The following is a 17,980-nucleotide window of genomic DNA, read 5'->3' on the forward strand; positions in this document are numbered from 1 at the left end:
TTTAGGAACTGTCATCAATCACAGGTTTTTTTTAAGTTGATAAATAATGAAAAAGTAAATAGAAGTTTACTCCATAAAAATGTAACCTGAAGCTGTTTTCCTAAATATTTTTAACGAAATAAATTAAAATTTTTTTGTAAATTTTTTTAACATAAAATAATTTAATTAAATTTAAAAATTAAATTTAATTTTAATTTTATTAATTTTAAATTTAAAAATTAAATTTAATTTAATTAAAATTAATCAAAACAAAAAAATAATTATTTTCAAAAAATTAATTTTGAAAAAATTTTCATTAATTTTTCTAACATTAAATCAATTTATATATATTCATTTTATATATTTTAAAAAATTCTATAAAAAAATTATTTTAAAAAAATGAACCAATTTATTAATTTTTTATTTTTTTTTAAATTTTTTCAAATAATTAATATCAAATTTAGAAAAAAAATAATAAGTTAAATATTTTTTTTTGAATTATTTAAATTTTATTTCGTCGAAAAATATTTATCAAAAAAAAAATTTATTAATTTTATAGTAAAATAATAAAAATGCTTCAGTAAAAATATTTTGAAATTCTTAAAAAAAATTTTTTTTTTAAATATAAATTAAAAAATATTAAGTTAAGCATAAAATCTAATAAAAGTTTTTTATTAGATCATATTTCAAATAATTCAAGAATTTTTTTTCGGATAAAATACTTCAACATTAAAAATCAAGTATGAAAGATCATTGACTAGAATAACAACAAACATTTACAAAAATAACGACCTAATATTAATAAAATTGCCGAACAAGCTGTCTTTCTCATCCCCACGTGCCATCAACTACAAACAAAAATGCCTTTAACGAAGTGAATAATGTCCTAGTCTTTACATTCCCCTCGGCAGTCAAACACAAACTGTGACACCTTCATAAATATTTCTTCATTTTTTATATTTCTTCTTTCTGTCGTAACACATTAATAAAGAAGAAAACTTTACAGTCGAAGCTTCTTCAAGGTCAACTGAATTATTAATGACCGCAAATTATTTTTACTTCCGCGTTTTCTCCCGACTTTTGACGACCGTCATTTGATATTAAAATAAAATTAAAAAATCAGGAAGGAAAAAATTTTCCTCATTTTTTTTCTTTTAAATAAATGACGGTCGACGAGTTGAAAAGTAACATCTTGAAGTGTTCTTGCCACTAGTTTCCATCATTATATTAAATTTATTTATGCAAGCAAACTATAACAAAGTTACTGCTTTTGTTTATTCCTTCACGCAAAGTAGTTTCTATACAAAAAAAAACTTTTTTCTGTCTTGGCAACTTCTTAGCCGCACAAAAAAAAACACTTTTCACCACTTTTATGAAGGATAACTAATTAGAAAAGTTTGTCTAGAAACGAACGAAAAAAAAAGTGCTTCATCAAGTGTCAAAGAATAAATTGAGAAGTGTGAGTTAGACATAATCGGTCGATGTTGCCTCAAGGCAAAAACGAGTAAATTTATTACAAATTCACAAATATCGGTATTCAAACATCTGTCACCTCAATCAAGTGTTTTTTTACGTATTTTGCATAAGGGCATTCCAAAATAAATTTAATAATTTTGTTTCCAAACCAGAGCTAAAAAAATCAAAAATTAATAAATTATTTTTTTTTCAAAATAAATATTTTTTTTAATAAACCATCAAGTTTAATTAATAATTTTTAATTATAATTTAATTAAAATAAATTTTGAAAAATTCTATTTTTTTAATTTTTATTAAATTTTTTTATTTAATTTTATTAATTTATTTTTTTTAAATTTTTTTAATTTAATTTTTTTTTGTTGGTTTAAAAAAAAACAAAGTTGGTCTTAAAAATTAATTTTTAACATATTTATTTTCTTTTATTCTTATATTATTATATTTGATTTTTTTTTGTTTTGAATTAAAAAAAAAATAAATTTTGAAAAAAAATTATTTATTTTTTTTTTCGAAAGTGATTGAAAAAAAATATTGAATTTCATTTGGAACGGCCTAATTTGACATTGAAACTGCTCACTTAATTTCCGTAAAATTGCGAAAAAACACACAAAGCATTAAATTTTTGATCCTTTGTCAATATATTAAAAACTGACGATGGCAAAAAAAATCACCCCCTAATATCGGTTTATTAGATTTTTTTTATAGCTGTCACGTGTTACAATTTTTTTACGATTTCTTAGATTTCTTTTAATTTTTTCACGTTTGTTTTTTTCTTCACGTGTAAAGAAAAAGTCGCACGAGTAAAAAAAGGTAGAAAATTAAATTAACATTTAATCACTAATAATGATTTTTTTTCTCGCGTAAAAACTCGAGAAGACAACTTGAAGGTTTCACCGATGCCGACAGACTGAAAAACTTGAGAACAACAAAAAAATGTTGACTCATATGGAAAAATCCATGAAGCACATGCAGGACATGTATTACTTTGCACTCCATAGCAATAATAATAACAAATAATAAAAAAGGAACACTTTTGGAAATGAAACGTGGAAATTCGTGACTTGCGCAGAGCTAAAGCCCCCCTTTTCTCGAGTACGTCAGGATATGCGAGGCACGTCTATGGAAATTTGCCATTGAATTTTTTTTGTGTGTGTGGCACTGCGACATACAATGTCATCACCCTTCAATCCATGTCGTCTGATTAGATGCACTTTTGGTTGGTTGCGTCTCTTCATTGCATGTCGAATGGCAAAAAAAAATCTCATTTCGATGTCAAACGAATGCACTTTTGACTGTCTCTAATTAGCAGTTTCACGATAAAAAAAAAACAATTTTACAAAATATTTCAATGGCAAGAAACTATGGCAACTCCGGTACGCACAAAAACACGACCGACACATTAAGGATATGCCGTGTCACCATCTAATTTCCTGTTTTCCGTTTTTTTTTCGCAAACACACACAAAATAAAACATTTTTCCCGTTTTGCATTGTTGTGTGCTTCGCAACCCGAAAATGGGTATTTGTCTGCATGCCACTTTGTTATTAGCATGTTACGATAGGAAAAATATTGAATGTTTTTTGGTATGTTGGTGTATGGATGATACGAGAGACTACTAGAAAATACGCTCACATGCGGGGTTTTTTATCGTTAATTTATAGCGGTGTGAAAAATTGTAGTTTTGCAAAAAATTATTTTTTTTATTTTATTTTTGTGAAAGAGGATAAAATAAAAAATATTTTTTGCTCAAAAAAAAAATATAAAAAAAACTTAAAATAAATAAAAATATAAAAATATTTCAAAATATATGTGAATAAATATTTTTGATTACATTTCATAATTAAATTTTAAAAATTAATTCATAAATAATTAAATTGTTATAAAATACAATTTTAAAAATTTAATTAGAAAAATCAGGTAAATATCCAATATTTTGAAATATTTTTCGAGATTTTTTTTTAAATTTAAAAGAACCTTGATTTGCAATTTTTATACAGATTTTTAAAAATTTATCTCAATAATTAATTATCAAATAAGAATTTTTTTATTTAGGAAAATAAAAATTAAATTAATTGTTTAATTCAAAAATTTTAATTTAGTTTAAGTAATTTTTGCCATTAAATTTTATTAAAATATTATTTTTAAATTCTTAATAAAAAAAAGTACTTTTTTCCCAATAGGTACAAAAAAATAAAAAAAAATGACAAAAATAATAAATGTTAAAAAAATGATATCAAAATGTTAAATAAATTAAATTATAAACAAAATTAAAATATTTTTTTTTACATAAGATTAAAATTAGTTTGAAGTCTAAATGTTTAAAAAAATATAATTGAAAATATTTCTCAGATTTTAAACTTAATTTAAAAATTTTAAATCGCGAAACACTAATTTTTCACATGTTATGTGTTGTTGATTCTCCGACAAAAATACCACAATACAACACTCACACAGGAAAAGAATAAATAAAAAGTGCTACGGAATGCTTTACTACCGATTCCACATACTATTCATTGTCACACGAAGGGAAATCCTCCATGGGGAACAACGCGACAACGAGGGAATGCGAAATTTCCAAGGGCATTCTAATAATGTTATGTGTCGCTGCGATTGCGAGATGAAAGAGGGATCAAATATGTGGCGGTTACTCTGCTATAAATTATAATTAAAGTCTGTGGCAAACTTGCTGGTCCAACTCGTATGGATTTTTTTTTATTTATTTATTTTTTTTTTTAACGAAAGAAAAAGTTTCATTGTAAAAATTCATCCAAAAAACGCGTCTTAACTCAACATCTGATTATCATATCTCCTTGTTGGCGCATGCAATTGACACAGTAGCTCTCCCAGTTTTTTTATATCACAAATTTGCATTTTTATTACGAAACTCATCTTTACGAGAAAAAACAACAAGAAAATATGGGCGTGCATTTTTGTATCTCATCAGCGGTTTTTTTTGTATTTTTTTTTTACTACAAATCTGGGACAAAGTCTGATAAGAATTTTTGCTTTAAAAATTGATGTTCTAAAAATAACGCAAGTACGAAAGAAAAAGGGTTCCAGAATAACTGACGTCCTTTGTGAAAATTCGTGAATGACATTTTCACTTTTTTTATTCAAATTTTATTATTAAAGTTGCCATGTGAATTTGATCGGTTTTTATTAAAAAAAAGTCGCAAATAAAATTTTTCTTCCAAATTAGACTTTCTACATTTTTTTTAAAACACAATTGTTGATGATTTTGATATTTATAATTTTTATAAAATATAAAGGAACAAAAAAGTAAAAAAAAATTATTTATTTTTAAAAATTAAAATAATAATTTTTTACATATTTTCAAAATTTTCTTTTTTTAATTTCTTAAAATTTATTTAAACTTTTTTATTTTATTTATTTTTTTTTTATTTTAGAAATTAATTTAATTTAATTTTTTTTTTTTAATTTTTTTTACTACTCACAAAAAAAAATTATTCACAATTGCACGAGAACTTTTTGCTCTTGTGCAAAAATGCACTTGAAAGACAATTTTTTGAATAGCACCCGCTTCACAGTTAATGGAAAGAGAAACACTTGCCCTACTTTTCATCTGTTTCACAGACACAAGGATAAGAATGCACACAAAATCCCTTTAAATGAAAAAAATCCTTTGTTGTCTCATTCGCATGAAGCAGACGCGCATCATCATTACATCCATCCTCTCGTTTTAAAATTGGATGCAATTGAAATAAAATTGCAGAATGATGATGATGGTTTCAGCCAATAAAACTCATATCGGGGAAATTGAAATTATTTTTTTTTTTCAAATTTTCACTGGAAATGTTTCAAGCACGATAAAGTTTTCGTGTCACTTGTTTCTTCTCATCAAAAAACAACAAAAGTCACTTTATCATTTTTGTTGCATGCAGAAAGAGATGAAAAACATGAGAGACACACACAAAAAGCAAGAATAGTAACAATAACAGACATGAGAGGAGATATGATACATGACATGTTCTTTTCATTAGTTGACATTAATGGAGTGTATTTAGTCAAGGGTGATTTTTTTTCTTTCCTTTTTCTGTTTTTTGTCTGATGTTTTTCTGCATGTGAGTTACAGAAAACGTTTGGGAGGAAAAGATTGATAAGAATTTATGAGCTACCAATTTGAAAGGAGTTTAATTAGATTTTGCTTAAATATTTCAGGAGCGGATTTATAGAGTTTTTATAAGGATGTAAAAATTATTTATTTTTTAATTTTTTCAAAATTTATTTAATTTTTTAAAATTTTTTTTAATTTTAAACAGCCTAAAAAAGGCTAAAAATAAATTTTAAAATTTAAATTAAATTGAAATTTAAATTATTAAAAATTTAAGGGAAAGCTTGAAAATAAAGAAAAAAATCAAAAAAAAAAAATCAAGTCAAATAAAAACTTATATTTTTAAATTTTTATTTATTTTGTTTAATTTTATTTTATTTTTATTTTTTTTTTTTGCTGATGAATTATTTAAAAAAATTTTTAACTTTTTTTTTAAACTTTTTAAATCAATTTTTTAAATTAATTTTTTTTTTACTTGTTCATCACGCTAAATTATTGATTTTATTTTAGAAAATTAAAATTTTATTTTTGATGATTTTTGTTTTCCAAAAATCTAAAGTTCGACTTTATTTGTAAAATTTTTTAAAAAAATCATTAATTTTTTTTTTTAATTTTTATTTTAAGTCAAAATTATTTTCCAATTTTGAAAAACCAAAATTTAATGAATTTTCATTTCAGTTCCTGTCAAAATCAATATCTTGCAACAATCACGTCAATCATTCATCATCCTAGACAATCTCGAACAACGAATGACTTATCTCTCTCTGAGCATTTGTTTGTTTTGATTGTCTCTGACTCTGACAATGTTTCTCTTGCACGACATTGAAAGCATTTCTAGGTTGCTTGATTTTGCGAACGTGTTCCATGATGAGAACAAAAAAAAATTGTCATGAGAAAATTTTATCCAAATAAATGAAGGTAAATAACTGATGTGAGTGAAATACTTACGACCTTTGAAATTTCGGAGTAAAAAAGTTCATTGCTTACCTAAAAAGAGAGAAAAAAACGTTAAATTAATAAAAAAATGCAAACAAAGATAATTGAATTAAAAGTAAGATTAAAGCTGACAAAGGATCACTTCTCGGAAAATTGCGTTTTTTTGTTTCGAGACTGATACAAAATTTAATCGTGTTTGTATATAAATTTAGTTTTGCATATGCTGAGCCTGTCTATTTCCTTTTTGCCGTGACAGACTTGATGCTAAAAAGGGTATTAAGAGTCTAGACGAAAGTTTTGTCGTCCGTCATGGTTCCTTACGAACGTGCCTTGAGGTATTCGAAATCTGTTTTTTAAAAGAACAGAAGGAAAAATTTGCATTTAATGTCAAGTTGGTACAAATGACGATGAAAATAACACTGGATTAAGACTACATGTGGTCGTTTATTATTGAAATTGAATGCTTAGAACAGTTATTTGTCTCTATATAGCAACAATGGGCGGTGTGAGTATAGAAAGAGGATTAACGGATTTTGTGGCATTAGAAGTCACTGACATTTCTAAGTCAATAATCCTGAGAAGATGTTGATCGAGGTCATTTTGAAAAAAAAAAATTAAACAAAAAAAAATTAATCATTCAATCATAACCAAAAAAAATCAGATTTTTTATATGCAATTTTTTACAATTATATAATTTTTTTTTTATTTTTAAAGATCAACAGTTTCAAAAAGATTCTAATTAAAATAAAAAATTTTTTTTTAATTTTTCCCAAACTTTAATGTTTTTCTTACATTATTTTACGTTATATTTTTTCAAATTATTTAAAAATAATTTTATAATAAAATTAATAATTTAAATTAAATTAAATAAATTTTTTAAATAATTTAAAATTAAATTAAATTAATTAAATTTGAAACAAAATTAATAATTGAGTAAAGGTAAATTAATTAAATTAAAAATATTCCAAAATTAAATTTAAAAATTATGGAAATAAATTTTTATTTTTAACAATTTTCTCGATTTTATTTTATTTTTTTTTTTTTTTTGAACTTTAAATATTATTTTTATTAAATAAAAAAATTGAATTTTAAAAAAAAATAAATTTTAAAAATTTTAAAATTTTCTTTTTAACAATTTTTTGAAATTCTAAAATTTAAATTTTGATTATTTTTTATATTTTTAAGAATTTCAATTATCCTTAAAAAAAAAAATAAAAAATTTTAAATTTTTTAAAATTTTTCACAATTTCACAATTTTTTGAAATTCTAAAATAAATTCAAATTTTGATGGCATTTTTTCATATTTTTACGAATTTCAATATCCTCAAAAAAAAAAAAATTAAAAAATACTATTCTTCCAAATTTTTCTCAATTTTACAATTTCTGGATTTTTAATATCCCAATTTACTTTCTCTAACATAAAATTAAAAAAAATATATTTTTTGACAACCTTAAAAAATTTTCGAAGATCGATTTCGATTTTGACGAAAAAATTCCTCTAAAAATTTTTTATAAATTTAAAAAAGTTTTAAAATAGCAAGAAAATATTTTTGCTAAAAACCAATTCGAATAATATTTTTTAATCGAACTAATAAACCACTTAATTAGTCACCATCAACATAAAACATCCAATAAATTTCCTTTTTACAATCAACATTTTAATCCTTTTTTACCTTTTTCCTTCCATTCTCATCAAATTCATTATCATCCTCTTCACTCATGTCCTCAACACAACTTCCTCCTTCCCCAGTGCTGCTATTATTGTCTGACCATGACATTGATCCGCCCATTCCATCAGCAGCATACCCATTACTGCTGCCATTAAATCGATTAGCTGCCATCAGTTGCTGTTGCTGCCAAACACTCGTATCAATTTTTTCGTACGAGTGGTGTGAGTTTTGTCGTTGATGGCCATACGGTGCTGCAGCGGGATAGAGAAGATGTTGCTGATGATGCGACGAAGGAAGACGATGATGATGTTGATGATGACTGTTTGTCGCAACGATGTGATGCGAGTGAAAATGTGTGTCACTCGGACCGCCAACTTGCACATGCATGATTGCGTTATTTTCGGAAAAAATCATCGAAAACTGGTTCCTTCAATTATTTATTTTTTGACGACTTGTAACACTTGTTCTTGCGAGTTGTACGCGAATGCACCGGCGACGAGAGAGAAATTTCTGTGTCACACAAAATTTCCTTTCTAACAACACTCGACGATAAAAAGTAAGCCAACGAGAGAGAAAAAACTTAAAATGACCAAATTCGTATAAATTGCAAAGTAAATTAATGAGTTACATCGGTCATGAACTTTTTGTTTGTGTTTAAATTGTTGTACGAACATAAATTATGTGCGCTTAATTTTTTTTTTAACTAACACGGTTTTTGTTTTGTTTCATATTTCACACAGAAATGCACTTCAGAGACTCATGAATGAAAAAAAAAATTGTACGGCGAGTATATGTGGGAGAAAAGTTTTGCAACGTGTCTATTATCTCTTTATTTCATTCTTTACTTTGTTTTGTTTTTTTTATTTATTTTTTTCTATCTAAATAAACACAAGATAATTTTCACGTTTTAGAGATTGGATGAATGAAAAATATCTTCCAAGTTATTTTTCTTTATTTTGAAGATAATTGTATTTACTGCAACGAATTACAACTACTTTTTATCGAAACACAGCCAAGAGGAAGTCAATTAAAAGTCCGTAGTTCCGAAGATGATATTCCGGGTTATTTTTTCGACATTGATCAAAATGAAAACGTTTAGGGGGAATAAAAGTGATATTTTTGTGTTGAAATCAATCGAAAATGCACGCGTAACGGTTCTGTGACTTTTATTTGGCACCGATCATGTGAAAATCCGAATGCGAATTACACAAGCGTAGAATTTAAACTGTTCAAGTAAATAAATTGTGAATGAGGTAGAAGGTAGGTAAGAGGTAAGTTGGCGATGAAGTAGTTGATGGCCAAGATTTTTTCTAACATTTTTTAAATTTTATTTATTTTTTTACGTCTTAAAATTTTCTCATTTTTATTTTTAATATTTTTTAAAATTTTTTTTTTTTTTTTTATTTTTTTTTTTATTTTTTTATTTTTTTAATTTTTTTTATTTTTTTTATTTTTTTTATTTTTTTAATTTTTTTGAATTTTTTTATTTTTTTTTTTTTTATTAAATTTTTTTAATTTTTTTTTAAGTTTTTAAACAAACCACGTGGTTGAAAAATTATAGAATTTTTTAAATATTTTCAAAATTTTAAATATTTTTGTCTAAAAAAGCTTTTGAACTATTGTCAAATTTAATTAAAAAGTCTTGACTTAAGTTTTGACTTTTGACTCAAAAAATATTTTGGCCTTGAAATTTAGTAAAATTAATTTGAAATTAATTTTTAATTTTTTTTTTCAAACTATCTATTTATAATTAAGTGAAAATTAATAATAAGTCAATGAAAAATTGTTTTTAAAAATGCTTTGTAGTTAATAAAATTTGATTAAAATTTAAATTTATAAAAAAGTATAAAATCAATTATTTTTTTCTTTTCAAAAAATTAATTTTTGTATTGAAAATTTAAAATAAAAAAAAATTGTTTTAAAAATTCTATTTAAATTCTATAATTTTATTCTTAATTAAAGTAAAAATTAAATTTAATTTATTTTTTTTTAATTTTCAATAAGTTTTAAAATTGACTTATTATGTAATTAATTTAAAAATTTTATCATCCATAGTCCATAGTTTTTAAATTTTTGATTCTTCAAATTCAATGTTTCCAATCTCTCATTGGGCCACTAACTCTTTCATCTACCAAACATTGCAATTACAACAACAACAACGTAGCATTTTACATCGCAAGCATAACTGGAAAAAATTCTTGTGTAAACATACAGTAGAAATGCGTATCTGTTCCATACTTATTTCATTAGAGTTAATACGTTCGCACGGCGGCGAGAGAGATAATAATATTATATTATTACACACATTCTACCTCTGTCATCGCACACATGTACGAAGTCTCTATGTCACAGCAACTTTTTTTTTTTGCATAAATGTTGTTTGTATACATTCGAGTTATACCTGATTGCACAGTTATTATTACATGTTAGCAACTCTCTATAGAATAGTCACTGCTGTAATTTTTTCTATGCTTCTGAGCGAGAATAATTTTTTTTTTTGCACAACTTCCTCTTTTTATTTATTCTCTCGTTCAGTGCCAAAAACTACAAATTCGACAGAAATTGATGATGGAGTTGAATCGTGATTTAATTAATGTGAACAAGGTTCTAACAAACGGAGGCTCGACCGCAACCGCAAAAGCACTTCATCATTTTATTTCAACTTTGTTTCATTTCGTGTTTGTTTGAATGCTCATCGAAGCTCAGTCAGTTGTAAATTGAGAGAGCTGAGGGCTCAGCTGATCCCAAGGTGCGACTCGAGCTTAAGTATATCAACGAGTTTGTCAATGCTTGGATGCCTCCGTTCACTTGTGGGTTGCATGTTAGAGACGAAAATACTTGCACTCAAAAGCATCTCAAAATCGTTCAATCAATGATGAAACCTTATATATTATATCATATTTGCTTCTAGCTGTTTTTTTTATGTATGTAGCTTATTTTTGTGAGGCATTGTATGACGAAGTTGTCTAAGCGCGTTGTTGTTACGAGGGGATGGAGCTGCAGTTCTTTTCATAAGGGGCCCAAATTTAATCAGATTTGGAAATGTCAAAGGTTCTGGTTGAAATTTTCGTGAATACATAACCTCATGAATCCTAAGAAGAGTTTGAGAAGAGTTGAAGATTTTGTCAAAAGTTTGATATCCTTGAATTTGCGAATTGGATTGGGATTGGAGATTTCTGGATTTCAAATCTGAATTTCAGATTACGGTTTTCATCAGAATCTCAAATCTGTGTCTGTTTTAAATTATTTTGATGGAATAACATTATTGTATTTCATGGGCCCATAACCTTTTAGTTTAAAGTTTTATTAAAGAATAAATATAATTATGAATTATCTTCACTCGTGAACCATCGCAGCTTACTACAATTATTCGCCAACAGTTTTTGCTCAGAATGAATATGAATCTGCAATTTCATCATTTATTTATTTCCTTCTTTTCGGATGAAAACTTTTCACTTCTTAAGATCTGTTTTAACTTACTATGGCCATTTTTATTACAAAGTCTCTTGCTTTTGTTCTAAATTGTATCAAATACGGTTCCTTTGTCAAAAATCGAAATATTTTGAATGTTAGTTGATAATTGCTCCTTAACATGTATGGCAGAACTTTGAATTGAGAATGATAAGGCTTCAAGAATTTTCGGTTTTGATGAACTCAGTATAAAAATATCTTAACAGTTAATTTTATTTTTTTTCCGTTATTAAGCACGTAACTCCTCCTGAAATGAGTCCAATTATCTAAAGAATGTTGATGAATTTGCTTTTTGAAAGATTTTTAGTAAAAATATCAGCTTGAGTTGTTTTAAGTCCTTAAGTTGTTTGAAACTCAACATTGGTCTCTTAAAGATTTGATCTTAAGGCTCGATTCTGTATCTTTTCGATGAAATTTTTCAGTATGAAGCTTCTATATTTTTAAGGGCTCATGATCCTTCATCCCTCCTTTGTCCCCTGAAAAATATCAAAAAAAACTTTACATAACAATTACAAGTCATTCAAACACTGAATCTCACAAAGAGACACTGATACATCTGAAGGCTACCTCACATCCATCATACGGCGTGTTGTGCGCGAACGGAGGAAACAAGGCAAGTATCAAATTTCTTTTTCATTTCAACTCTTTGCTATATGCAACACAAATGCACACAGCGATCTCTATCAAAAAGAAAAAAGACACCTTAACAAGTACTTTTGTTCTAGTTTTTTCATCTGTAACACAATTTACTGTGATTTAAGCTGAGTGATTGAAGTAATTCAGTTTCAGTCATAAATTTAATTTGCGTGGAGGCAGCCAGATTTTTATCTTGAGACAAAAAAATGAATAAACAAATTAATTAAACACACAACTACTGAAATCGATTGGTGGATAGATGTGACACAAAATTTCTCTAGCACCATTCGAAATCAGTCCTTGTGGGTTTTTTCGAGCCTCATTTACATAAATTCCTTGGTAGAAAAAAAAACCTGAGTGATAAAAGCACGTCAAGGACAGAAGAGTTGTAGAGGAATGTGCTAATTTTAGACACAAATCAATGTTTGTTGAAACCCTACAAGTGATGTAGAAAAAAAAATAAGTTGTACTTACATTGTTGATCGAAATTTCAAATAATTTGTGGATTGCTTGTGAAAAATGCATTAAAATGTCGTTAAAAATTTAGAATGCATCAAATTAGCACTTCTGATTTTTTTATCTGATGCTAAAACTAATGACCCAATATTTCATGGATATAAGAATGAGTTTTGGACTGATATTCAGTCAGTATTATTTTTGAATTCAAAATGAAGTTCCGTTTATCCGTTTTGGTATTAATTACAGCAAAGTTTGAGCTCTTATGGGCAGCATCTCCTGCAGAAGAGTTTATTTTAGATCGAGTCTATGTACCGGAAGAAAGTGCCGGAGAACTCTTTGACATAAGCGATGTCAAGATAAAACGCTTGAATCGGACAAGTTTCAGTATCGGTGGCGATATTTTGTTAAAGGAAGAAATTGACGATACGGTTTGGGTATGATATCTTTTGAATATCGAATTTTACAAGTTTCGAATTTTATTAGAGATTTTTAAAGGATAGACTTAAAGTCCAAAGTTAAAAAAAATAACTTAAGTTTAAGCAAAAATTACTTCAATTTAACCAAAGTTAGATTGGTTGACTCAATTCAGAAAAATTAAAAAATTGTTTTTCCTTTGATTTTATGAAAAATCTTCAAAAAAATTAAAAGCTAGATAGAATTTAGAATTTTTTTTAAGTTTATAATATGAAGGTAAAAGCCTTTTAAGGCAAATTTTTTTTTATTTTGATTTAAATTTATATCTTTAATTTTTTTATATTTTAAAGATAAAGATTCAAAAGGAAGAAAATTAACTTTAAAATTATTTCGATAGCAAAAATTTAACTAAATCGATATGTGAACGTTTCAAATTTTCTTTATAATTTTAAAAATTCAAAAAGAAATAAAATACAAGATATCTCAATTTTAAACTTGATCGATAAATTAATTTTTAAAATAATTTAAATTTAATTTATTTTTATTAAATTTATAAATTATTATAAAATATCCTCATATTACGGATTTTTATATCAGAATTCTATTAAAAAAAATATCCCAATAATATTTCAAAATTATTTTGAAACTACTAAACAGAAGAGTGACCAAAAAACTTTTACATTCTTGGTTCGATTCCAGATGTCTATGTCGAAAGCTTTTTTTCTGATATTTTCACATTTCTACGTGTTTCTGAGAAATTTAAGCTGAATAAGTTATTTTCACTGATCTGTATAGATTATAATTTTTCGAGTCTCAATTCATTAAATAGTAAATTTTTAATTAAAACCACAATTTTACAGGTAAAAGTATCCATAATCGGAGTAGATGCAGGAGGCGACAAATATTTATTCACCAGAGAACGCGAAAAAATTTGCTCTTACATCATGGAAGTCTGTGAACATTGTCGCAATATCATAGATTTGATGAAATTCGATCCAAAACCAGAAAAGTGTCCATTTGAGAAGGTAACTCTCTTTAAAAACTCAAGACTTAACTTTACAAATTGAAAAAATATTTTTAGCAAAAATACAACATGCCCCCTTTCTACATAAAAAGATTGAGACAAGATTGGCCCCTCGTTATGAGAGTAACTGTTCCGCCATTCGTCCCCTTTGAAAATTACAAAATCGACATGCAATTTTTCCGAGAGGGCAAACAAATTGATCATCTAATTGTCGCTTTTCGTTTAACCAACAAATTTTCAGCTACCTAATTTTTTTAAATGAGGGCAGGAGAAAGTACTTACCTCTGCTCTTAAACCCATCATGGTTGCGGCTTTTATTTTATCACTAAACTATTTTAATAGCTATTAACTGGAACACACAATTTTTGAACATGGAAGTTTATGTTTTGCTATTTCTAATTTTTTTCACTGGGATTTTGCACTAAATGATTTTTTTAATTGATTTAAAGGAACAAACTGAATAATCACAATAATAAAAATATTTATTAATTACATAACAGAATTCGTGTAAAATTTACTTGTGTGTAATATTTTTAAATTATAGAAGAAAATTATTATTTTTCACACTAAATTTTACTAAAAAAAAAATTTTTTTCAGATTTTTTTTTTTTCAAAAGAAAATTCGACGTCAGTCATCACATTTTTTCAATACGTTTCAAAATTATTTGTGTAAATAAACTAATCACAAAATTACGATAAATAAATCAAGAAGATGTTGCGCAAATATTTGCGGGTCGGTCGACTTGTTATTATTATTGACTGTGTGTGAGTTGTAGCGCTGTAGATGTGTTAATTTTCTGCTATTTTTTTTTCGGGAAGAACTATTTTTGTTGTTTTTTCGGATGTTTCTGCAGGAATTTTTGATCGATTGAAAATTAATTGGTTTTTGCGTTTTTTGCTCTGCTTCCTGGCTAAAAATAGTAAAACGCCGAATGATGCATTATTTTGGCAAAAAGTAACTCCGAATGATGTAGCAGATGATATTCAATTTTTTTTCTTTGCCTCTCTCTCACTGTGGAACTTTTTTTCTTTTTTTTTTTATTTTTGGGGCGATTTACAAATCTCGCATTTTCACACACTTTTAATCACTTGCGGCACAACTGGCAGCACAATTGGCGTAACGTGTCCGTTTGTTGTGCTTTTTTCGGTGTTCAATGGTTTTTTGGAGGCTAATTTGTCGTAGAAATAGGCAAAAAATTGGAAGAAAAACATTGATTTGCTACTCGACGAAGTTTTCAATGTAAATATTAGGAATTTATCTGTCACCTTTTTCCATGTCATTACTGTCAAAAGTTAATTTTATCACTTTCATTCGTCTCATTATTAAAATGGAGTGAATTAGCGTGAAGACAAGTTTGTGTATTATCATTTTAATTCGTCTCAATTAAAAATTTACTCGGAAAAGTCGATTTTTTTCATGATTTTTAGGAAAAACTTGAGCGGAAAGTTGTTTTTATTGAATTAAAAGAACTTTTAATTGTTTTTAAATTTTTTGAGATTAATTATTTTAAGAAAATTCATGACCTTCGATGCAATTTATTTCATGCGCAAGAATATTTGCATAACACAATTGAAAAAAAACATGAAAAATTTTTAAGAAAATTCACTTTTAAGGTTTTAAACCAATTTTCGGTTTTAAAAAATTGAAAATAAGTAGAAAATTTGGGATTTGGGTTTTGCAACATTTATTTGACTATTGATCGAATCGATAATTTTCTGATGTTTTTAACAATTTCTTTCACATTTCATCTCATTATGATTTTTCTTTTAAACGACGATTTAGCTGCGATCCTCATCCCGTCAAAATATGGAAAAAGCGAGGACCGCAAAAGCCAGAATATCCGAATGATTTAGTGGTATTTGTAGTTTCTGTGAGCGGTAATCTTGCCGTAGTTGATGGTATAGAAGAAGACCATGGCTCCGACAATGACCTGGAAAACGGGTGCCATGCCAGCGCGACGTGGCAAGCAATAATTGTGTTGCCAGCGCCAGAAAGCACGACTGCAGGCTCCAGCAAGAGCTTGTGGCGACTTGTTACGACGTCCAAACCAGGCACCAACTTCTCCGAGTTTCACTTGGCTGAATGGCGTATCGGGTTTGCCATAATAACGTGCTGGATCGTAAGGTCCATGCACTTTTGGATTATATTCCGCTGGATAATCACCGAAACCCATTTTTCCTGCAAAAATAACAAAGAAATTGAAGGTAAAATGTGGGAAATTTGCAGAAAATAAAAAGTTATGTAATTTCTTACAAGATTTGTGGTTCGACAGCGCAATGAAAATGGCGATGACAGACGTCAGGTGAAGCAGGTCCGGGAAATGTGTCAAAAAATAGGGGCAAAAAATGTGTGAATTGGCAAGGCGAGTTTTTAAGTTTAGTTTCGTTTAAAGAAAAATTACATTTTGGTAATTTTTTACCCGATACCCCAAAACTTAAAAAATATATTCTTGCATTTTCGATGCTCTTTTAAGAAAAATTTACTCGGAGACGGTATCTCTTAAGACAACTGAAAAAAATTCGAACATTCAAACCTAATCAAAGAGAAGAAAAATTTTCCTTTGAATTTAATTACATGAAAATAGGTTCAAGTATTCTGTTGACTAAATTTTTAACAAAAGCCCAAAAATCAAATATTCAGATTTAAAATATAAAATAATTATTTAAATATAAAATTAATTTTTTAAATTAATTTAGGCCGCTCCAAATTTTTTTTGAACTTTTTGTCCCATGCCTCATTTCAAAAGCCGAAAATCCAATGGGGCAAAATAAAAAAAAAGTTAAAAATTCAAAAAATTTTTTTGGCCTATTTTCATATTTTTTGAAGGAATTTTTAAAAAGTTTTTGTTTTTTTTTATATATTTTTTACCTTTTGTATTGAAAATTATATTTCAAGAATTTTTTTCAATAAAAATTTATTTCGAAAAAATTATTGAAAAATGTTTTCAAAAAATTTTTTGAAATTTCTTTTATGAAAATTTTTTTATTTTTAAGACCAATTGGTCAGAAATCAATTTTACATAAATATTTTAATGAAACCTAAAATTTTTATCTGAAAAAAACTTTTTTTGTCATTTTGTATGAAAAGTATTTCAAAACTTTTTTTTATTTTTTTGCCCAAAAGTTCGAAAAAAATTTGGAGCGGCCTAAATTAAATTTAAAAAAAAATAATACTCATAAAAATAATTAGGGTATAAAATAAGAAAAAAACATTTTTTTAGCTAAATTTATGTTTGTTTATTTTACCTGCCTTACAATTCTATAATAATTAATTTATTCAATATGTTTTGTTTTTTTTTATATTAATGCCTTTTTTGTATATTTTATAATAATAATATATTTAATCTTCATAATAATAATTACTTTCAAGTTTTAATGCTGTTCATAATTTTTTACAACAATACCATTTTATTTTATTTTATTATTTTTTGCTATTTTTGTTTTAAATTAATTTTTTTCATAAGCAATCCAGTTTTTTTTTTGTTTTGTTTATAGTACGGCATAGAGAACATGTTTTTTTTTTTAATTTGTAAATTTTTTTGGTTCTTTTGAAGATCGTGTTTAATGTGACTCATATTGCTTCATTATGATTGAAATTGATTAAAATGTAGGTGGAAATCTTGATTTATTTTTAAAAAGGGGGAAATGCAGTGCTCTCTCTAAAATTAAACGAGGGCTAAAAAATTATCAGACTCTGTATTTCACTCATAATCTCTCTTTTATTTTCTTTCGAAAAAGTCTTCAATTCCTCATTTGCTTTTTTTTTCTTTCTAACAATTCACAACTTCTACCATGGACTGAAAATCAGTTAAATTTCCAATAAATTTTAAGGTTAAATTTATATTT

At 26.3% G+C, this 17,980-nt stretch overlaps 3 protein-coding genes across 5 annotated transcripts in view; 1 reads left to right on the top strand and 2 right to left on the bottom strand.

Annotated features, from left to right (window-relative positions):
• LOC134832215 (serine/threonine-protein kinase 26) overlaps positions 1-14,592 on the bottom strand; it is a 68,242-nt gene extending 53,650 nt beyond the window's left edge. Inside the window, exon 1 of one of the 3 annotated variants that reach the window (XM_063846185.1) lies at positions 14,417-14,592. In XM_063846185.1, coding sequence (XP_063702255.1) covers positions 14,417-14,437 — 21 coding nt within the window. In that variant the 5' untranslated portion in view covers positions 14,438-14,592. Of the gene's footprint in view, positions 1-8,133; positions 8,197-14,416 lie in introns of those variants that run through there. The other 2 variants (XM_063846183.1, XM_063846184.1) reach the window with 2 other exon arrangements.
• LOC134832238 (uncharacterized) lies at positions 12,906-14,454 on the top strand. Its single transcript, XM_063846214.1, has 3 exons — positions 12,906-13,130; positions 13,971-14,135; positions 14,192-14,454. The coding sequence occupies exons 1-3, from the start codon at positions 12,906-12,908 to the stop codon at positions 14,381-14,383; spliced, it is 582 nt and encodes a 193-aa protein (XP_063702284.1). The 3' UTR covers positions 14,384-14,454.
• A 1,210-nt stretch (positions 14,593-15,802) lies between the features above and the next one.
• LOC134829711 (putative ATP synthase subunit f, mitochondrial) lies at positions 15,803-16,462 on the bottom strand. The gene is made up of 2 exons (XM_063842932.1): positions 16,389-16,462; positions 15,803-16,313 (listed from the first exon to the last, which is right to left on the bottom strand). The coding sequence occupies exon 2, from the start codon at positions 16,306-16,308 to the stop codon at positions 15,985-15,987; it is 324 nt and encodes a 107-aa protein (XP_063699002.1). The 5' UTR covers positions 16,309-16,313; positions 16,389-16,462; the 3' UTR covers positions 15,803-15,984.
• Between the last annotated feature and the right edge of the window lie 1,518 nt (positions 16,463-17,980).

Source organism: Culicoides brevitarsis, chromosome 2 (genome assembly GCF_036172545.1).
Source record: "Culicoides brevitarsis isolate CSIRO-B50_1 chromosome 2, AGI_CSIRO_Cbre_v1, whole genome shotgun sequence".
NCBI classification, from domain to species: domain Eukaryota; kingdom Metazoa; phylum Arthropoda; class Insecta; order Diptera; family Ceratopogonidae; genus Culicoides; species Culicoides brevitarsis.